The sequence below is a fragment of the Mesoplodon bidens genome, assembly GCF_964165515.1.
Source record: "Mesoplodon bidens genome assembly, contig: HAP1_SCAFFOLD_49, whole genome shotgun sequence".
Classification (NCBI taxonomy): Eukaryota; Metazoa; Chordata; class Mammalia; order Artiodactyla; family Ziphiidae; genus Mesoplodon; species Mesoplodon bidens.
Genome location: NW_027671810.1, coordinates 1,904,462 through 1,928,129, shown reverse-complemented (window position 1 = coordinate 1,928,129; position 23,668 = coordinate 1,904,462). Strand labels below are relative to the sequence as shown.

At 38.2% G+C, this 23,668-nt stretch overlaps 1 protein-coding gene across 1 annotated transcript; it reads left to right on the top strand.

Moving 5' to 3' along the window:
• Positions 1 to 5,682: 5,682 nt before the first annotated feature.
• Positions 5,683 to 8,960, top strand: LOC308610998 (E3 ubiquitin-protein ligase RLIM-like; the record flags this gene model as incomplete). Its single annotated transcript, XM_081259951.1, has 3 exons — positions 5,683 to 6,019; positions 7,354 to 8,115; positions 8,722 to 8,960. Exons 1-3 carry the CDS (start codon positions 5,776 to 5,778, stop codon positions 8,958 to 8,960), a joined length of 1,245 nt encoding a protein of 414 aa, XP_081116077.1. The 5' UTR covers positions 5,683 to 5,775.
• Positions 8,961 to 23,668: the final 14,708 nt, after the last annotated feature.

Sequence of the window (23,668 nt, the reverse complement as noted above, 5' to 3'; positions counted from 1 at the left end):
GCTACCGAAAAACTACTAGAACTAATCAATGAATTTGGTAAAGTAGCAGGATACAAAATTAATGTACAGAAATCTCTGGCATTCCTGTACACTAATGATGAAAGATCTGAAAATGAAATCAAGAAAACACTCCCAGTTACCATTGCAACAAAAAGAATAAAATATCTAGGAATTAAACCTACCTAAGGAGACAAAAGACCTGTATGCAGAAAATTATAAGACACTGATTTAAGAAATTAAAGATGATACAAATAGATGGAGAGATATACCATGCTCCTGGATTGGAAGAATCAATATTGTGAAAATGACTCTACTACCCAAAGCAATCTACAGATTCAATGCAATCCCCATCAAACTACCACTGGCATTTTTCACAGAACTAGAACAAAAAATTTCAAAATTTGTTTGGAAAAACAAAAGACCCCGAATAGCCAAAGCAATTTTGAGAACGAAAAATGGAGCTGGAGGAATCAGGCTCCCTGACTTCAGACTATACTACAAAGCTACAGTAATCAAGACAGTGTGGTACTGGCATAAAAACAGAAAGATAGATCAGTGGATCAGGATAGAAAGCCCAGAGATAAACCCACGCACATATGGCCAACTTATCTTTGATAAAGGAGGCAGGAATGTACAGTGGAGAAAGGACAGCCTCTTCAATAAGTGGTGCTGGGAAAACTGGACAGGGACATGTAAAAGTTTGAGATTAGATCATTCCCTAACACCATACACAAAAATAAGCTCAAAATGGATTAAAGACTTAAAGGTAAGGCCAGAAACTATCAAACTCTTAGAGGAAAACATAGGTAGAACACTCTATGACATAAATCACAGCAAGATCCTTTTGGACACACCTCCTAGAGAAATGGAAATAAAAACAAAGATAAACAAATGGGACCTAATGAAACTTCAAAGCTTTTGCACAGCAAAGGAAACCATAAACAAGACCAAAAGACAACCCTCAGAATGGGAGAAAATATTTGCAAATGAAGCAACTGACAAAGGATTAATCTCCAAAATTTATAAACAGCTCATGCAGCTCAATAGCAAAAAAACAAACAACCCAATCCAAAAATGGGCAGAAGCCTTAAATAGGCATTTCTCCAAAGAAGATATACAGACTGCCAACAAACACATGAAAGAATGCTCAACATCATTAATCATTAGAGAAATGCAAATCAAAACTACAATGAGATATCATCGCACACCAGTCAGAATGGCCATCATCAAGAGATCTAGAAACAATAAATGCTGGAGAGGGTGTGGAGAAAAGGGAACACTCTTGCACTGCTGGTGGGAATGTGAATTGGTACAGCCACTATGGAGAACAGTATGGAGGTTCCTTAAAAAACTACAAATAGAACTACCATATGACCCAGCAATCCCACTACTAGGCATATACCCTGAGAAAACCATAGTTCCAAAAGAGACATGTACCAAAATGTTCATTGCAGCTCTATTCACAATAGCCCAGAGCTGGAAACAACCTAAGTGTCCATCATCGGATGAATGGATAAAGAAGATGTGGCACATATATACAATGGAATATTACTCAGCCATAAAAAGAAACGAAACTGAGCTATTTGTAATGAGGTGGATAGACCTAGAGTCTGTCACACAGAGTGAAGTAAGTCAGAAAGAGAAAGACAAATACCGTATGCTAACACATATATACGGAATTTAAAAAAAAAAAAATGTCATGAAGGACCTAGGGGCAAAACGGGAATAAAGACACAGACCTACTTGAGAATGGACTTGAGGATATGGGGAGGGGGAAGGGTAAGCTGTGACAAAGCGAAAGAGAGGCATGGACATATATACACTACCAAATGTAAGGTAGATAGATAGTGGGAAGCAGCTGCAGAGCACAGGGAGATCAGCTCGGTGCTTTGTGACCGCCTGGAGGGGTGGGATGGGGAGGGTGGGAGGGAGGGAGATGCATGAGGGAAGGGATGTGGGAACAGATGTATATGTATGACTGATTCACTTTGCTATAAAGCAGAAACTAATTAAAAAAATAAAAAATTTTTTTTTAAAAAAAAGAGTTTTTTCATCATGTGCTATAGTACATTAAATATAACCATAAAATATTTTTTACCTCTCTATTGAAAGGTAGAATGGGGTGTCCCTCTTCTTGAATATGGGCTGATCCAGTGGCTTATTCAATCAACAGAATGCAAGAGAAAAGGTGTGCTTGCACTTGTGAGGTTAAGTCATAGGAAGCCTTACAGATTCCAGCCAAGTCTCATGAGATGTTTATTTTGGGTGAAGCCACTCACTATGTAAGAGTTCAACTACTTTGAGATATCCAGGTTGCTAAGACTCCAAAACTACACCGAGAAATTTCATGGAGAAAGACAGAGACAGAGAGAAAACCAGCCCCAGATTTTTCAGCCTGTGCAGCCCAACTCAAGTCCCAGATTTGTGAATGAAGATGCCATCTTGGTTGGACATTTCAGCACCAAAAGATGTGACTCAAAGAAAACTTAGCCAGAACCAAGGCCCCAGACATATGACACCAGTCAAGTTGTCTAATCTATCTCCAATCATTCAAACCACCACAGCTGAGGCCCAGTCATGATGGAGCAGAGATGAGCCATCCCCAGTATTCTTTATCTTTATTCTTAGCTCACAAAGTCCTGACTATAACAACATGGTTTCTATTGTATCTACCACTGCGTTTTGGACCGGTTTGTTATACTGCAATAGGTATGTGGAATATATGTCTTGATCATTTCTTACAGTTCTAAAGCCACAGAACTCCTTTTACCCATATTCAGGGAGAATGCTATCTCTTGCTTATTTTCAGTCTCCCTTTGAGTCATAGAATCTGTTCAGAAGCTTCCTTGGACAAAGTCAGTAAAAGAAAACTCTTGATTACAAAACTCCATTATTACAACCAGGATAAAAGAACAGCCAAATCTGCTCACACACACCCCGTTTTTTCACCACATCATAAACAATGGATTGGCCAAATTTTTAAGTGCTTTGACTCTGATTGAAAGTAAGCAGCTTTCCATCTTCAACCTCTTCCCCTCCAACTCAACTTAGAGTGATGCTCTAGTCAACCTCCGGACTTCCTGATGCACCTCCCATCTCTGAAATGAGAAGTGAAGAAAAAACATCTTCAGAAGACTTCTGATATCAAGACAAGGGATAGAACAAAGGCCAAAGCAGCAATATTGCCATCCAGAGGAAAAACTACTGAACCTACACTGCAATACTCAGAAGGAAAGTCAAGACATGAGAGAACTAAGTGTAAAGCACAGCTATATTGGTGGCTTCTATTTAAATAATCAAGGTCAATAAGTAGGTCTCTGGGATGATGATCCCTATACCCTGTTACTTGCACCAGAATTGGGACATAACCAGGAACAAATAGTTCAGGAAGCTAGAGTCATTGACACTGAGAGCCAACTACAGGGAACACCAAACATCCGGGGCTATTAGTTCATGTGCTTCTGTACCTAAATTTGGAATGACTGTAAGACTTTCTGAATCTTCAGGTAACTTGCATACTATTCTAATCAAAAGCAGTCATGCTCCCTCTTAAGCTAAACCATACAACTTCAGAATCAGGTGTTACTTCTTATTGGTACCACTGTCCACTAAGCAAAGACAGAAATACAGAAGTAATCCTGACCCCTGCCTTTCCCTCATATTCCCCCTCCCCACTTTTCCCTCTTTCCCATATATTACTAGGTTTAATCAGTTCTGCTGCCTAGAGATCTGTTAAAGTCCTTCATTTTAATCATATTCCTTTGCCCTGATTCAGATCCTTGTCATCACTAGCCTAGGCTGCCCTCTATCTATTTCTGACCCTCCCACCTGAACTGTTGCCCTTCATATTCATCCTCAACACTACTATCAATATTATTTCTAAATTGCAAATTTGACCATCAACTGTCTAAAGACTTCAACATCTTTCCATTGCACTAATGATAAAGTCCAACTTCTAAACATGTCATAAAGGTCTCCATTTTTTGGCCTTGCTCTGCCAATTTAACTAATGTCTTTTTTTAGTAATTAAAATCTACTATCCTTGTTGTTTTACGAGTGTCAGCAGTGGCTGTTCTCACTTTTGAAAATATTTCCCGCTTTCATTCACTTAGAAAACTCCTATTCATCCTTTCAAACCCAAATGCAGTGAAACCGATTTTCTCTCTCACTCAAACCACTTTCTCCTCAAAACTGTAATTTTACCTCTGTGTAGCTCAATTGTTTGTTATACTCTAATGACAACAGATTCTTAAATATACTCTTCTTTGTATCTTAATATCCGATAATATGACTGACATTTAACAAACGCTGAACATACTTGACACTTGAATTGATTGAATTGAATTAAACTGAATCAATCACTCTCAAGAACACTAACGATTGTTAGGGTTTCCTGCATCAAGAGTACAAATCACGCTGAATTTTCATAATACTGCTAGTTTTGATTGAGGCACAGCAAACAAGTTTACAACGGATTTCCCCTGTGAAAAGAATAACTTCAGTAAAAGATAACAAATACACTCAGAAGTCCATAAAGGAGGCAGGGTGGTCTAGGGGATTCTGTTCTCATCCAAAGACTTGCTGAGATTTGATTCAGAGGGGAAAGATTGATTTTTCTAGCTTAAGTTAAACGAGGCATCGAACAAATGCCAAAAGCAGGACATAGACTTAGATTCTTCACTGTCACACCAGTAAAGTTACCATCCTTCCATCTCCTTGAGAACAAACAAGAAAGCCTGCTGTGGACCATGAACAAAACAACAACCGTGAATTTACACAGCTCCTTAAACTTCTAAGCTGTGTACTGAGAGTGAATTAGAGGTCTCCTCCAGATAGCATTGCAAATGAGCGTTATTTTATTTTCACCAAGCCTTTCAGGTGATACATGCGACAAAATCAGCAGGGTCAGTACTCACTGTGGCAGACAAAGTAACTATTATGTATCTGTCCTAAAAGTTCCTGTGATGTTCTGGCTAGTTTTGCTTAAGGACTATTTATAATATTTATGAGAAAGGAGGACAAAAATGAACGTGATGCTTTTGTGGAGAAGGAATTCCCTGGCTGAGCAGAAAAGCCTGCCAAAGTTTTGGTGTTTCTTGTCTGTTTGAAACAAGACTGAAGGACCATATAATGCAAGATGAAGCCATTAACAGTTAAAAGGGAGAGGACACACTAAAGAGACTCAGCCAGGGCCCTGGTAAATTATCCAAAATTGTGGGCTTTCTTAGTGAGAGTCTAGGATTTGAGAAATTCATGAGGAGAAAAGGCGGAGGTCCCTGGGCACCTGAAAATGAGAATTGCTGCATTGAACTAGGCTGACTTTGGCATGGCATTTTGAAGAAGGCAGTCCTATGGAATGTAACGAATAAATAGAGCATATCAGAGCCTGAAAACCTGAGAATAGGCTCATGTGGGTGAAACGAGGTGAAGCACGGTGCTTGGTACACTATAAACCCTCAGTAACATTGGCTGGTTTTGAATGAAATGAAACCTAACCTGAATCCAGTCCCTACTCGGTAACAGCGGGGAAGATAATGGGTGCCTAGGCAACGTCTAGCAAGTTCTGGGCTCGAGGCGGCTCCCAACTGTTACGTCACCAGGGGCCACAGAACTGAGTCGGGAAGGGAGAAGGGAGGAATCTGTGCGGAGGGTCATCCGACTGAGTCGGAACCGGACACTCTGGCAGGAAGTAGAAAGCGAAGAAAACGAAACGACCATTGGTGAATTTCAACACCACGTCGTGAATTTCAGATAATTTTCCACTTGTTTATTAAGATGGAAAACTCGGATTCCAACGATGAAGGAGATGGAGTTTCGGCCCAACACATAAGTCAAACGGACCGATTGGTTCGGGAAGAAGATTTATCCAGGTTCGTAAATAATCTGAGTGAAGAAGATTACGAACTTATGAGAGACAACAATCTTCTAGGCATTCCAGGTGAAAGTACGGAAGAAGAGTTGCTGAGAAGACTTCAGCTAATTAAAGAAAACGCACCACAAGACGCAGATGAAAATACAGGTATATTCTGCTTTTGGAGGGAATAGGATGGGATGAATAAGGAACTTCATAATAGGAAATAGTAACTTCATAATAGGAAATAGTAAATTATACAGAAGTGACTTACATTCATTTGGTAAGTAACTTCTCATAAAAAGAACTGGCATTTACTTGATTTTTGGTGAGCATGTCAAGGTCTGTTTGTTTGTTTTCCTGATTCACATTTGGGTTGTTTTAATTGGGAAACAGTGCAAAGTAGCCTATTTGTATTTTTCTTGGTTTTCTACCTCAACTGAAAGTCCCTCCTACTTCCTGAATTATTTTTTCTACATAGACATGTAAAAAAAGCAAACAGAAATAGTCTCCACTGGGGACAATTGTGCTCTCTTCAACACCTGGGGACATTTGACAATGGCTAGAGATATTTTTGGTTGTCACAGGGGAGGCATGGGTGTTACTAGCATCTAGTGGGCAGAGGCCAGGGATGCTGCCAAAGATCCCACAATGCACAGGATAGCTCCCCAAAACAAAGAATTGTCCAGCACCAAAATGTCAGTAGTGCTAAGGCTGAGAAACCCTGCTCGGACCTCAGGTCTGGTGCCTTCCCTTCCAGTGTGAAGCAGAGGATTTTGCTGTCTAATGAAGAGGATACTATAATACTTTGGCTCTTGAATATGGTCTTATAGGTACCATGCTAGGTTCAGTCTATTCATTTGATCTGACCTTCAATTTAATGTCAATTAAAAATCTTGGTAACATTAAGAAGTATTCAAAATGCAAACACTTTTAAACCTATAAAACTTGTTTATGTTGGGGCAATAACCTTATATTTTAAAACGGCTTATCTATTATCAAAAGCACATAAGTGAAGAGCCTAGAAGTAGTCATGTTGGAGACTAATGAAAATTAGACAATAATGTAAATTGAACTAAACTACTAGCATTGTACCTTAACTGGTGTTTACCTTGTTTAATTGCATTAGTGTTTTGACAGTGGACTGAAAAAAAAAGTCTCTTGACATTCCTCTGACAGTGGTACACAGGGCTGTGTAATATGATGAAATACTGAAACATAGACTTCCTCTGGACTCCCTTTTTAAAAAATTCTCTAAGTTTATCTAGGATTAGCTCACTCTTTTTGGATGGAATCGAAACTTTTCTACCTTTACTTATAAATCTACACAGTGCAGTTTATAAAATATTAACTCTATAAATGTGAAATCAGTTGAAAACACCTGAGTATTTAAGTTCTCATTTTTTGTTTGTTTTTGAAACAAAGTTTCAGAGTGCTATTTTATGATGGTTCTAATTTTGGTAGTTCTTTTATGCACCCTCCCCATTTTTTTTTGTTAACAGACAGAGGAGACTCTTCAGATGACGTGTCTAGTGGTGACTCTCTAATAGACTGGCTTAACTCTTCTGGACAAACTGAAAATATGACAAGTGGACAAAGAGAAAACCAATCTTGGAGAGAAGAGAGCCAAATTAATCCTAAAAGTGATCAGTTCATATTCAGTTTAGAAATAAATGCTAACCTTGATCATGGGAGTCCAAATCCAGAGAATGAATATGTAGCGTCTGCAAGACTTCCCAGAAGAGAAAATATGGAAGACAGCCAAAGGCAAGTGGAAAGTCCACAATCTGAATCAATATTTACAAGACCATCTATGTCTGAACAAGATACAACTGAAACATTAATGGAATTCCCACCTACCACAAGTCAGAGAAGAGCAAGAAGTAGGAGCCCAGAGTATCGGAGAACCAGAGCAAGAATTGAAAGTTGGTCACCTCCACGTTCACTTAGGGAAATTGTACAAAGACTGAATCATAGTATACCCTCTCAGAATTTTGAGCAGCCTCTGCTAAGTGAGAATGTGAGATTTTCTAGAACTGAGCACCGAGAAATATTGACACAGCAAATGACTGGATTTGAGTTGCAAAATAGCGGTCTTATTGAAACTTCTAGAACAAGGAATGCCGTTCATGGAGAAAATTCTCCAGATACAACCAGCAGTGGTGAATCTTGGGGAATGAGGGAAATATATCCAACCATACCCTTCAATCTTGAAGTAGGACAAGTTCATTCTGGAGCATATTCTCAGAGAGACAGCAGAGCTAGTAGAACTCAGTTAACATCTGAGACACCAAACAACACTGTCACTTCTGAAAGTGAACGAGGACTGAGGCATATGTATTCACATTCTGAGCGGGCAGGTGTGAGAGCTTATGTCAATACCATTAGAAATCCCGTTTGCAGAATGTTCAATACTATCTTAAATGATACAACATCTGTTCCAATTCAGAGCACGTTAAGGCAGACAATGACAGAATTTAGTAACTCAAATAACCTTATGGACAGTGACAGTAATTTAGAGCATAGTGTCTCACCTCCAAGTCCAAACATGGAATGGCTAGAGTCACCTAATGGTAGTAGTAGTGGTACATTTGGTTCTGATTCAAATGCTAGCTATGATACCCATTCAAGTTCCACACTGAGTTGTCATTCAAGCCCCAATTGTACGTCTAGTTCCAGTTCTAGTCCTATTTCTGGTTCCAGCTCAAGTGATGAAAATTCAGGAATTAGATCACTGATGTTTGAAGGCAGTGAAGAAACAAACTTAGCAGCAGACTTATCATCACAGACCAGGCAAGTGGGTAGACAAATTAGCCTAATAATATATGATGAAAGTGACTCTGGGTCCTCCCATGATCTGCAAACTACAGGACTCACCAAAGCACAGATTGACAGCTTGGCTGTAAGATCTTTTGGTGAAAATGATGCACTAAAAGCCTGTAGCATTTGCCTTACAGAGTACACAGAAAACAGCAAGCTTCGCATACTACCTTGCTCCCATGAATATCACAGTCACTGCATTGATCGCTGGCTGTCTGAGAACTCTACCTGTCCGATTTGTCGTAGGCAAGTAGTGGATTCCAATGAGAGTGAAAATCCTGATCGATGAGTTCTCAGCTATATAAAGTGTTATAGGGCTTCCCTGGTGGCGCAGGGCTTGAGAGTCGGCCTGCCGACGCAGGGGACTGACAATAAAAATTAATTTCACACCATAGCAGTTCACTGAATTTCAATAAAAACTTAGCATGTGCACTGGGTTGGGATGTTCCTGATTCCATGGGAGAAATGTCTTAATATGATATAATGAATCTAGATAGATCCTAGTAGTATTATCTCGCCATGTAAATCCCAGACATCTCTTAGCCCTGTTCAATCCTGGTTGTGCATGCAGAGAAACAGAAACCCAACCAAATATCAATAATTAAGAAGCCATTTAAGACTACATTAGAGTCATTCACATAAAGAAGTCATGTTACATTCCTAGAATGCCATAAAAAGCTTTGAAACCCTTCTCTTCCTATCTCTCTCCACAGCAGTTTATCCCACCTCCCTAACACTACCTTAACGTTTCGCCTATTCCCCACTACCAATGTATCAGTCAGTTCTAGCTAAAAACTGATGGCACACTTTAAAAGAGTGATGGAATAGCATTTAATGAAGAGACTAAAGTGTGTAAGGAATGAAGGGAAACCAAGACATGATGAAGTGCCCTGAGGCTAGCAGCTGTGAGAAACCAGTATTATAACCACTAGGTTTGAAGGGGCATAGAGAGATAGCAGTTCCTGCAACCCAGAATGTCTTCGAGTTATAGGAGAAGCCCACCCAACAAGAGATGTAACCTTAGAAAATGGCATCCACTGCCAACCTAAAGTTTGGAAGGGGGCAGATCATGGAAATAAATACCCTTGCCTTCTTTCCTCCTGACTTCTAATCACTTATCAGTAGGTCATATTAACCCAACCCAACCTGAAGACACAGAGAGACTGGTCCATGAAGCTGATAAAGATCAGCCTCCTGGAATCACGAAGCAGGGTTAAGAAGGATGGCGAGTAGATCCGGTAAGCAAATCAGAGACCATCTACCACAACCAGCATTCCCAACTCTCTTCAAACCCAGCCTGTGTACGCTTTCTTGCCTCTTCCGCTTCCGCTTGTTCTCTATTCCACTCTATGACTCAGCTCTTTAACAACCCTCTCTATTTTCCTTTCATTTACTCAGATCTTGTATTTTTAAAAGTGATAAGATGACAAAGCCTTAGAACTTAATTACCTTTCTCTTAAACATGTCACACTTTGATTTGCTGTGATTGTAAACAACTAAGGATAAAGGGCAGTTATAGGTATGTCTTTAATTTTTGCTGCTTCAATATATTCAAGCTTCAATTTCTTTCTATATATGTTTAGTTCATATAATTAATTTTTAAAACAGATTCTGATTTCTTATAAAGGGTTTTATGGTTTATATATGACTCTGAATCCTTGTGTGAATGACCCAAAGTAGCCAATTGCTGCTTGGAGCCTCACAAGCTGCAATATGAAAGCCTTAAAGGTAAAACTTGGCTTCAAGAAACATGTCTACATAGTTCAATTCTAATTGTCCCCAGTAAAACCATCACCCAAAACCCCGAGTATTTGAAATCAAAATTTAGGTCATGCTTCCTTCCAACCTAAACATAGTGAAGGATTTTTCTCCTAATTCAGCCTGAAGACTATTTTTGGGGGGTTGTATTGGCCAGTCCAGAAAATTTTGCTTAAATTTTTCAATCCTGGTATAGGTGAGAGTACATTGTATTATAACCTAAAGCAATAATCAGAAATTTTGTGCAATGTGCAACCTATACAAATGTAGGCAGTGTTAAGTATACACTTTCTCTAAAAAGTTAAAGTCAGCAACATCACTGACCTTTCTTTTCTCTGTGAATTGCTGGCAGCCACAGTATTTGCGCATAACTACAACGTATAAATGGGGAGTGGTGGTGAAGTTTTTGAAAACATCTTTGAGGTAGCATATTTTTCACACAGAAGATATCTTCATGGCCAGAAATGAAGACTTGGCTCAAACCTCTGAAATTTACATTAACTTCTGAAAGTTGTTTGAATAGTCTGATTTTTAGGAAGTATTTTTGATATCAGATATACTTCACTTAAAGTGAGTAGAATAATTATAACAGTAGTTGGCTTTCATACTATCCTAACAGATTAAAACCTTCCAAAGGATGATAATTGCTTAATTAATGCTTCAGTACATTCACATGCACATTCTGTGGTCGACAGAATTCTAAGATGATGCCCAATGATCTTTGTAGGAGCCCCTCCCCTTGAGTATGAGACCTGTGAATGTGATGGAATATCATTCCCATTATTAGATTATGATATATAGCACAGTTGATTGGCAGATTATCCAGAGTAAGCCTGACCTAATCAGGGGAGCACTTAAAAGGCACAGAGAGGACTTCTAATCCAGATAAGATGGTTTATACTCCCCTCTCCCTACTCCCCCTTTATACGCACAACTATATATCCTGGAAATAATATGAGACAACCAAAGGAGATCTCTGAAAGGTCTAGAGAAGGTGAATTGCCTAGGGACCCTCAGAATGGATGAACAGCCTCATGGCAGGGCACCTTATGACCCTCTACCAACAAAAAAATGTGATCCAGGCCCAGCATTTCCTAACTCCCAACTGAGTAACAGGAAGTGGCTCAAAGAGGCTCTTCCTCCATCACATCAAATGGGAATCCCCCAAACACCAGGCGAGCCTTGCAGAACCTGCAACGACGAACAATTGGAAGCCCTGAGGACACTAAGTGCCCAGGGAAAGTGCTTTCCTTCCCCACTGGGCCTGAGATCCCCCTTCACCACCCAGACACGTCAGTGGCTAAGGGTCCCAGCAAAAGTGCTCCTACCACAAAAAGCTCCCACCTGGACAATGCTCTCCTCAGATGGGCCTGAGACTCCTCTCCCTTCCCCAGAAACATCAGGCAACATGCTGGTACCGGCAACGGAGATCCCTCCACAGAAAGCTCTCAACCTGGTAAGCACCCTCCACTCCTTACAGTCCAGGGAGACCCTGTCACAAGTGCCTGGCCCAGGAAGGACTCTTCATCACGTGTTCCAGAGATGCCCTTCCCTCACCAGAAGCACCAAGTGCCGTATCCTGGGGAAGCTATTTCAGACCCCATAAGCAGCATGAGAAGGGACCAGAGGTAACCCCACCTGCACAAGAGAAACAGACCATAAGAGTACCACAAAGGGTCAGAAAATTAGGTTATCATGGAACCACCGTCCATAAAAGTACAGGAAATGTGTGCCAAACCTATAAAGAGTGAATGCCTGCTAAAAATTAAAAAAAACAAAACACTTTGAATAGGGACCAAAGTATCCTAACATAATAGCCAAAATGTCCAAAAGACAATAAAATATCACAACTTATACCAAGAACCAGATACATGACAGCTTGAATAAGATGGGACAGATGATGCCAACAGAGATGAATTAGATGTTAGAATTATCTGACAAGGGTTTAAAAATGCTGATTTCAGACCTTTAAGACCTCGAACACAGAACCTAGTCACTCCATGCCAGTATCCCCACCTATAGAACTGTGAGCTAATAAAGGGATGCTGTTTTAAGCCATTACATTTGTACTAATTTCTTATGCAGCAACAGACAACTAATACAACTTCTCATCTAGGATCCATCCTGTACCTAGAAAATGATTAGAATGAGTCCTAGACAAGTAAATGGCTTAATGTCTTGGTTCTAGGCCCACTATAACATTATATTCTACCATTTTTCCCAAAAATGGAATCCCTAATTCCTGCTACTGAAGCTGCTAGAAGACAGTATCCTTCCTGTTTGAACAACCACCAATATCGTATCGCTCTAACTTTACTTCACATCACCCTATCTCATTCTACCAGTGTATGCTGCTTATATCATAAACCCAATTTAACACTCTGACTTTGAAACTATAGAGCCACTTATTTTTCTCTCAAAGCGATTGCTGAGTATTATATTGCTCTTCCAAATCATATTCCTCTCTGTCTGCCCTGACAAATCAGAAATGGAGAAGATTTGTACCTGAATCTTCTGAGCTCAACCTGATACGTTTTTTACATTACAGTATATCAGTTTAAATACACAGCATCACTGTGGTTGTGAGCATAAATATTTCCATCTTAAGAATTTTCTCTGTATTTTCTTGGTAGTTTTTAAAACATTTGTTTATTTTGGCCTAATTCCAAAAAAAACCCTTATCTGAATAACAAATTCTTTTTGAAAGTAGTTATAGCCTGTGGATAAGTTTTTGATAGCAATATAAAGTCTGTCTTTTTTGGCTAACCCTGAAAATAAGTTGTGCTCTCAATATTCCATGAAGAATTAAGTATAAAGATTCTTTTGTAAATGTAAACAAGCCTGAGCATCGAACAACATGAACATCAAAACACTGCATGTACTGGAAAGTTCACAAAGAAATGTGACGTTTCTGTTAAGTAATATTACTTGTTATCCATATGCAATACTTTGAGATCTTCAGTATCTTCTTTACTACAATTAACCAAACATTTCATGTCTTTTCATTATTTGAGAGGTGAATGTATACTCCCTTCAATGAGAAGTTCCTGGTATGAGAATTTCGAATGGAAATCTGAACTGCATTTCTTTTCTGTGACTTTATTTAAGATTTGAAAATTCTTTACCATCCTAACTCAGGCTTTTTCACTATGAAATAAGAGGCTCTCCTTTGTGTGATATTCAAAACTCTCCATTTTTAAGCATCAAGCCAGCATCTTTAACATCACTGCAAAAATGTGGAGATTTGGAAAAGCATGTTGGGGAAAATCCTTTTTCTCTCATCCACCATTCGTAGAGGACAGACACTAATTATAAGCCAACTCTGGGCTCTGGGTTCTCCATTCTCACATCACTAGTCACAACACAGTTATCTACCACCCCTGGCCTTGTCATCTTCTATTCTGGAAGTGTATTTTTTTTTCTTTAGTACCACTTGTGACTATCTAAAACATTTTTTATTTATCTTGTGCTTGTTTTCTTCCCCATTCCTATCCCAAAATAGAAGCTCCAAAAGATCTTTCTTTTTTTTTAAATTACTACTACATTTCTAAAAACTAGAACAGTTACTGGCATACACACACACACACTGCTTCAGAATTTTTGGCCACTGTCAGCATCCCAGACTTATTTTTCACCCTTTATTCTCCAAAGAAAACCTATTTTAATACTGTTACCTACCATCCAGGATTTGATGTATTTCAACCTAGATCTCTCTCACTTACTTAACATATTTGTATAGGGTTTCTTGCCTATTAAGTTATAATATCTGCCAACCCTTTTCTAAATCACTATTTCAGGCGTTCAACACTGACCAAGAATGTGCCATGCCCAATGCTGGGTGCTAGGGTTATAGTTACGAAGTACAGCACTTATCATGAAGAAATGTATTACATTTTAAAGAAGGTAGCTGAATAAACATACAGTAACACTCTATGTCAGGGATGCCCTGACACAGATTCAGATACAGGATAAAATGGAATGATCTAGGAGGAGAAATCTACACTAACAATTCAAACCTCCTTAAAGTTGGGTTATATCTGAGTTGTATCTTACAGGACTAGTAGCAATTAGCCAATGAAATGAAGTCATTAATTTTATTCTAAGCAAAATAAACACTGCATGCAACAGTAAAGATGCATTGAAAATTTAGGGCTCAGTAAACAGTAAGTATGAATCATCATGCTCTGGGGTAGAAGAGGAAGAGATGTAAGTATATTAGCAAGAAATGAAGAGATGAGGCCAAAGAGGTAACAAGTGGTATTGTGATTCAGGCTGAAGAGTTGAACTAGATCTTCTAAGCAATGCACAGTCAAGACGATTTTTCTAATAGGAATAAAATTTTTCAATTTTTAGAATGGTCATACTAGCAGGGATATGAACAGATTGTCAAAATTTAGATTGTCCCACTTACGGAGTTATGGCATTAACTGGAAGAAAAAAGTATAAAGTCCTGATATAATGGTGAGACAGTTGAGATATGGATGCATATAGATTCAAGTAGTATTAAAGAAGCACAATCAAATTTGGTGGCTGCTTGGATAATTTAAAGATGACCTTAAGTTTCTGGTTTAGGTGACTGAGTAGATGGTGAGAAGTTCCACTGATATAAGAAATGCAATATAACTTGTTTGTCATAGTAGAGGAATAGATGACAATTCAGCTGGAATCTCTGAGATTTGAGATGTCAGAGTGATATTTTAGTGGCAATGTTCATCTAGCTATCACGGAATATCAACTATGCTTCTAAAATCAGGATAAAGATGCCAGACTGAAGTCAAAGAAGTATGAGGTATTGCCTGTGAAAGTATGTTCCATGGTAGTAGTGGAGGGAGATGGATGGAATCCTTTGGAACAGGAGCAATTATAAAGTAGACAGACATAAAGAAGCTAGCAAAGATAATCAAGACAGAAAAATGAGAGGTGTAAAGATAATCATAAACACAGAGCTCATGGTCTTCATTCGTAAATATGAAGAGAAAAAAAATATCTCTAAGTGTTAAGAAGAAGGTAAACTCCTAGGAAAGCAAGGGTTTTGTAATTTTCACTACAATAGTCATAGCACCCAAAAAATACTGCCTTGCCCAAAGTCGATGTTCCATAAATATTTGTTGAGATATTTGAGATAGGCATGACATAAGAGAGAATAAGATAAATATTAAAAATAGCAAAATAAGTCCTGGGAGAAATAGGAATAATTCATGGACTAGGAAAGAACCTGAAAGGCTTAGTTTTACCATGAGCAGATGGAGACCTGCCACTATTCTAAACACATACAAATGTTGAAAGAATAAGTCTTTGGCAGGAACTGTAACAAACACACTGGCCATTATAGATCACCTGGAAACAGTCTTTACATATCTTTTTTAAAAGGCTCCTTTTTAAAAGAAAGAATTGGTAAGAGGGTGGTTAAATGCCTTTCTGTCGGGCTTTTTGTTTGGAGAAAAAGGTGTAGGTGAAGTAACTCTGCCCCATATAGACTTTCAGTCTACGTCTCCCTCTTGCCATCCTGAGTTACTCAGGAGTTCTGCTGAGCACATATATATCTCAGAAGCTGAAGCCCCCTCCTTGCATATTATAGTAGTGGGCTTCCCTTTCTTTCAGATTTCACCATTATTATGATAGGTTCTTGAGAGGCAAAGGTAATGGCTACGTATGCTTGCAGTCACAAACATCTTGAAGCAGAGCCCATTTTCTTTTGTATTTTGAAATCCAATATAAAGGAATTTAAAAATTCAGCAAGAGGGAAAGGGTTTCAAAGTATTTGGACTTGAAAGAGTATATACCCATAACTTCATTTTTGCAAGAAAATTAGCTTCTTGAAATCTTATGCAATTGCTGCCATGGTCATTGTATTAATTTTAAGTTGTAATTTTAGAGAACACTTACAAATTAGTTTAAAGGCTAGAAAGGAATTTATTGACTCACAATACACCAAAGTTTGAAAGTGCCGATACTTTCAGACACAGGTAAGTGTGGGGGCCCAAAGGATATAAATAGAAAATGTTTCTCTGACTTAGATATTCTTCCCTCTGCAGTTTGTTTTGTTTGTTTTGTTTTGTTTTGTTTTGTATTATTTTGGGGAAACCTTTCTCCAAGGGGTGGCAAGAAAAATGACCAAACACAACTCTATTTTTGTATATTACCAATTTACTGAACCCAGGCAAAGAGAAAGCCTTTATACAAAAGACTGACTCAGCTTGGGATTTCTGTTAAAACCTCAAGTTCAGGGAATTCTAACTGGCCATGTCTTGGTCACATGCCCAGCACGAGAATATGGAGGTGGGATCTCCAAGCCAAACCAGATGGAAATGTGGACAAATTCACCAAAAGTAGCAATGAAGGTCTTGTAAGGGTTCTCTTTTGTTTTTCACACTCTTCTGGAATCAATTCTGGTGGTATATATTTTACTAGGAAATAATCAATTTCATCCAGTTTTTAGATTTTTACAGCATATTTATGTTCCGTGCATCATCCTAAATTTAATATATTTCCCTTTGTGTTATTTTTCTTTCTGTTCCTATACTTTATACCTTGGCTTTCTCCCTTTTTCCTTGATCAGAATATCAAATGACATTCGATAAACTCTATATTAAGGTTTGGTCGGACAAGTAGAACCACTAGAAGGACTTTATTATAGAGATTAAACCTTACATGATAGTGGGGCTTTGTTAAGCAGTCTATGTAAATCCACTGCCCCTGCCTCTTGGTGCCAGTCCTGAAGTCAGTAGGGCTGGCAGTCAGGAATGAGAGATGATCTGAAGTTAGGAGATCAAGGATAAGCTGGAACCTTCAAAGATAAGCTATAATCCAACTAGAAAAATGAACTGAACACCATATTAAAAGGATTATACATCATGGCCAAGTGGGATTTATGTGTAAAATGGTACAACAGACAAAAATCAATCAATGTGATACACCACATTAACAGAATGAAGGACAGAAAAACCACATGATCATCTCAATTGATGCAGAAAAAGGCAGAAAAAGTATGTTCATTGGAGTTCAAAGCTCCATAGAAAGTTTAAATAACATATTTGATAAAACTGAATTTGAATTTTATAAGTTGAAAATAAGCCAGAAAAAATGATGAGATTAAATGAAAATGTGAATGATAAAGGAATAAAGGATAAAACGGAAGACCCACATTCATCTAATAATATTTTTAGAAGGTGAGATTAGAGTGAATTTAACAAGTATTTGAAGAAATAGTACTTCTCAGAGATTAAGTTAGAAATAAATCCTCCGATAAAAGAAGTGCATGGAGTCACCAGTAAAAGAAATGAAAACAAATATATGACTATATCCTGTATCGTATACCTCACCTCAGCCTGATCCTTCCTTTGTTCCACATTAAAAGAATGTGCAACACTGGCAGACTACTTATATATACAATCTGACAGTGTCTCACTGTGTTCATGATTCCAACAAATCTATCCTCCACCTCTCTCCTTACTCCAGCAGGTGAGAATATTCCTATAGCAACCCTTTCAGTTCTCCCACAGGCTAAACCCATGGATGAATTCTTTCTCCTTTCTTCACATTCCCTCCCCATAATTTTGAGATCCAGTTTACAGAACTTCCAGAGGTCAAATCCCAGCTTGATCGTGCATTCTCATATTGAATCGCCAGCCTTCCCTGCTTCACTGCTTTGGCCCTGCAATCCGGTTCACTTGCATTGTACTCTCTAATTAAATAATAGCACATAAACTCTTGGCCTGAGGCTCTGCTTTCTGGGGAACCAAGGCTAAAAAACAGCTGGTAAACCACATCACATAATGGCAAAGAGGAAAGTCTACAAAGCAACTTGGAAGAAAGAAAGAATATCAAATAAAAAGAGCAATGAGACTAGTAGCAATCTTCTCATCAGTAACAATAGATGCCAGAAGATAACTGAAAGCACTATCCTTAAAGTACTAATGGAAAAATCACTCTTAACCTAGAATAGAACATTTAACTAACCATATTAAAAAATGAAAGAGATGACATTTTCGGACAAAGACAGAAATTTCTACCTATAGATCTTCAATACTAAAACTTCCAAGGAATAGGTTTCTTACTGAAGGGAATTAAACTCACTGTGAAGAAGTGGGATTAAGGAACAAACTGAGCAAAGAAAGTGATATACAGGTAGATAAATCCAAGAAGTTTAACTGTTAAACACTGTGTAATTGTGTGACTAATTTGGGGGCCAAGTCAAAAATAAAGTGCAGGTGCTTCCCTGGTGGCGCAGTGGTTGAGAGTCTGCCTGCCGATGCAGGGGACACGGGTTCGTGCCCCGGTCTGGGAAGATCCCACATGCCGCGGAGCAGCTGGGCCCGTGAGCCAAAATTACTGAGCCTGCGCGTCTGGAGCCTGTGCTCCGCAACAAGAGAGGCCGCGATAGTGAGAGGCCCGCGCACCGCGATGAAGAGTGGCCCCCGCTCTCCACAACTGGAGGAAGCCCTCGCACAGAAACGAAGACCTAACACAGCCAAAAATAAATAAATAAATAAAGCAAAACTGTCAACAAGTAAAAATAAACACTAAAAAAATAAAAATAAAATAAAATAAAGTGCAATTCAATGGAATATTACTCAGCCATAAAAAGAAACGAAATTGAGTTATTTGTAGTGAGGTGGTTGGACCTAGAGTCTGTCATACAGAGTGAAGTAAGTCAGAAAGAGAAAAACAAATACCATATGCTAACACATGTATATGGAATCTAAGAAAAAAAAAAGGTCATGAAGAACCTAGTGGTAAGACGGGAATAAAGACACAGACCTACTAGAGAATGGACTTGAGGATATGGGGAGGGGGAAGGGTAAGCTGTGATAAAGTGAGAGAATGGCATGGACATATATACACTACCAAACGTAAACATAGATAGCTAGTGGGAAGTAGCCGCATAGCACAGGGAGATCAGCTAGGTGGTTTGTGACCACCTAGAGGGGTGGGATAGGGAGGGTGGGAGGGAGGGAGATGCAAGAGGGAAGAGATATGGGAACATATGTATATGTATAACTGATTCACTTTGTTATAAAGCAGAAATTAACACACCATTGTAAAGCAATTATACTCCAATATAGATATTAAAAAAAAAGAAAATAGAAACTAAAATAATAATAATAATAAATAAGTACAATTAAAATAGAGATGATAATTACATGGAGATGATATAAAATACAATCAGAACCAATGCTTTGAAACTCATCAATTTTGTTTTCTGTAAGGGTTAGAGCTATTAAATATAAGACTGTGATCACTCAAGTAGGAATGTTAGACCTTTAATTACTAAAAATCTAGAATTAAAATAGATAAACTCCAAATCTGTTGAGGGGAAAAACATAACATTGCATGAAAAATGCAAGTTACAAAAGGAAATATATTATTTATGCAAGTTCAAAATATAAAAGAGTAGAATATGATTTCTAACTATAAACAAATTCTTGATTTACAAAAATATGGATGCTAGAGTATAGTCAAACTTTAGACAGTGTGTAACTAAGCAGCAAGGAAAATGACATGGACCTTGAGAGCTCTCATGTGTATCACTAATATTTTATTCTAAAACAAGGTACCAATCAAATAGGGAAAAATCACATCTTGACTCTGAGTTTTGGATATACTAGTGATTCTGTGCTCTTTTATTAAGTTTAAATAGTTGTAAACAGTAAAAGTTAAAAAAAAACTGTAATGGATCAATGTCCTTTACTAAGTCCTGAGTCTTAGATCATGCTTTCTCCTCCTCCTTGGACCAGTCCTTCTCTCTTCCTCCTTTTCCTTTTATCTCTAGTACATAACCTTGTATATAGAACATAGTAAGTACACATTAAACATGTGTTGACATGAATAATTCACATGAATGAGCTTTGCAAACTAAAGCCATTATCATAAACATAAACTCCTCACAAAATAGCACAATTGTCTTCCAAGAAGTGAACCACTATAATAAAGTCTGATATGTGCTACAGAGTACCTCAACATTAGTAAATGTGAAAATATGTACCATAATTAGAAAGCTATCTTAAAGAGCATTAAAAACCAAAGAAACAATTAACCAGCATCAGTATATTAGGTAAAAATTGCTTTGTTAGATGTCTTTCCAGAAAACTGCTAGACTACAGAAAATTGTAGACTGAGGAATTTTCTAAATATGATTCTGACGTGAATCCTGTAGACCTATTTTTGCAAATAAAAGTTTCTGTAGAGAAAGTGACATCATATAACACTGGTGGAACCAAAGCTTTTATGACTAAAGTGCACAATTACTGGTGCACAATTATATATAACTTTGGTGGGAGACTATTAAATATCTAGCATGCGAAGGTAATCTATTAATCTAAGAGTATAATTTTTAAGAGAGGTGAGAGTAGAAGGCCAATTTTTTTTTTTATAAATTTATTTATTTATTTATTTTTGGCTGTGTTGGGTCTTCGTTTCTGTGCGAGGGCTTTCTCTAGTTGTGGCAAGCGGGGGCCACTCTTCATCGCGGTGCGTGGGCCTCTCACTGCTGCGACCTCTCCTGTTGTGGAGCACAGGCTCCAGACGCACAGGCTCAGTAGTTGTGGCTCGCGGGCTTAGCTGCTCCGCGGCATGTGGGATCCTCCCAGACCAGGGCTCGAACCCGTGTCCCCTGCATTGGCAGGCAGATTCTCGACCACTGCGCCACCAGGGAAGCCCAGAAGGCCAATTTTTATGAGAGCATAAATGCTATCAGAATTGCACTTGCGTTACTATTATAAAGTAGGACACTCGCAGGTACAGAAAAATAGGTTTCTCAAGTGTGGAAGGTGAAAGAAAGAACAATGGAAATTTTAGCTTTTTGAACATAAAAATGTGAAATATATGCTTTAGCAATGAAAATGAAACTACAAAATAATCGTTTTTATTAAAAATATTTTCTTTCCAGTTACTAGGTCTTGCTAGAATACTTTTAACCCGATCATTTAATTCCCATTTCAAATCATTCTATACACCCGATTTGGTTATGATTTCTAAAAGTAATATGTATTCCCCCCCAAACCGCAATATTTCACACAATATGAAAAGAGAATATTAAGCTTACCGTGAGATTGAGTAAAACCTATCATTATGCAGTGTCCTCATAATGAGATTGCATAGTATAAAAAGAACAAAACAGAATTGAAATAATGTATGAACATCCATATGTTACAGTGAGTTCTACTTGGGTGACACATTATACAATAATTCCGTGAAATTAATTGGAGAGAAATATCTCAAGACTTGAAAAAAAATCCAAATTGACAGACGTTAATCTACTCTAGCATTAATTTTACTACTGTTCTTTAAAAATACTGTGAACCTTTCTTGAAAATCTATTCTAAGTCAAACTCTCTTTCATAGTCAACTATGATTTTTGTACATTTATTCTATGGACTCAAGGAGAGAACTGAATGCTGATATCAGAATGTCCCTTGAGTCCACAGATAGATTCATTGACAATCATCTATATACATAACAAAAAAACATGAGCTGATACTCACTACACGCAACACTTTTGGTATTCATACTTAGAGTGTTTCCTTCGAATTGATGTTCCATAGATTTTTGGTATACAATTATTTATGGAAAAAAAGATGAAATATTAAAATCTATAAAATCGCATAAATACACATACAGTTGATAATGTCTATAAGCAGTTAAACCAAATTTTTAATTCATATTTTATTTTTTACATTTTTGTGAGAAAAGTATCAAACTCAAAGAAATGTTGAAAGACCAGTATAATGAATAAATATACCAACTATTAATGTACCACAATGCCAGTTTTCTCTCTCTCTCTCACTCTCCAAACACAGACACACACACACACACACACACACTCACACACACCTATGTCTCTTTTATCACACAATCTGATATTACCCAGAGGATATTATACTTCACCTCTAAATACTTCATTATGCCTGTAATGAGGATACAAACCCATATCACCACTACCACACTTATGAAAATTAACATTAATTCAATTCTATCATCCATTATACAAAAGTGGAGGAAAATTTGGGACCCCAAAATATGCCTCTTTGGCATAAGAATTATTTTAGACTGGTTATTTTAAAAAAAAAGAGCAGACTCAGGAGAAACTCAGAAAACCAAGTAGAAGTTACCCTTTTGTAAAGGACATTTACAAGGGGAAATCTCCATTTGTAAGGGTGTCTCCCCCTCTATATCAGAAAAGGAAGGATGACTCTAAATCTCTAGAAACTCTTATCAGTAGAGAGGAAAATGACTTAAATCTGCATAAAAAACATATTTTTATTTACTGTGCTTTGCCCGGTAACCTCCCATAACTGCCCACCCACACTAAACATCTTCTTTGTCTTTAGCTGGAGATGGTATCTCAGGTGGTGGCTTGGGACATTTTGGGGAGATACTCAGTTTTCCTGGGTACCTCCCATGTATATAGGAGATATACCTGTTATTAAAATTCTGTTTGGGGACTTCTCTGGTGGCACAGTGGTTAAGAATCCACCTGCCAATGCAGGGCACATGGGTTCGGGCCCTGGTCCGGGAAGATGCCACATGCTGCGGGGCAACAAAGCCCGTGCACCACAACTACTGAACCTGCGCTCTAGAGCCTGCGAGCCACAACTACTGAAGACCGCATGCCTAGAGCCCGTGCTCTGCCACAAGAGAAGCCACCGCAATGAGAACCCGCGCACTGCAACGAAGAGTATCCCCAACTCACCGCAACTAGAGAAAGCCCGCATGCAGCAACAAAGACCCAATGTGGCCAAAAATAAATAAAATAAAATAAATAAATTTATTTCTAAAATTCTGTTTTTATTCCTGTTACTCTGTATTTTATTATAGGAGGATTAAAGGGGAACACATTTTTCTACCCCAAAAGATGTCTCTTTGGCATAGGGATTATTTTGAGCGAAAGATAATCAAAATACATCAGATTCAGGAAAAGCCCTTTAGCTCCCCCTCAACAGCTTAAATTTACATTGGAAAGGGAGCCTGTACCAGGAAAAAAGCTATTACCAGAGAGAACTTTTTACCTAAGAGACTTACTTGTGTAACAGGGCAAACTTTGTTTTCTAAACATCTCTTCCTTCCTGTGAATGGCTTTCTTTCCCTTTGTACCCCCAGACCCCTACCCCTTTCCTTAGCTCAGAATGTTATATAAGCTTCAATTACCTGGCTGCCTTTTGGGGCTCTTATTTTTATGGGACTCCCATACATATAAAATTAAATTTGTTTTTCTCCTGTTAATGTCTTAGGTCAATTTGA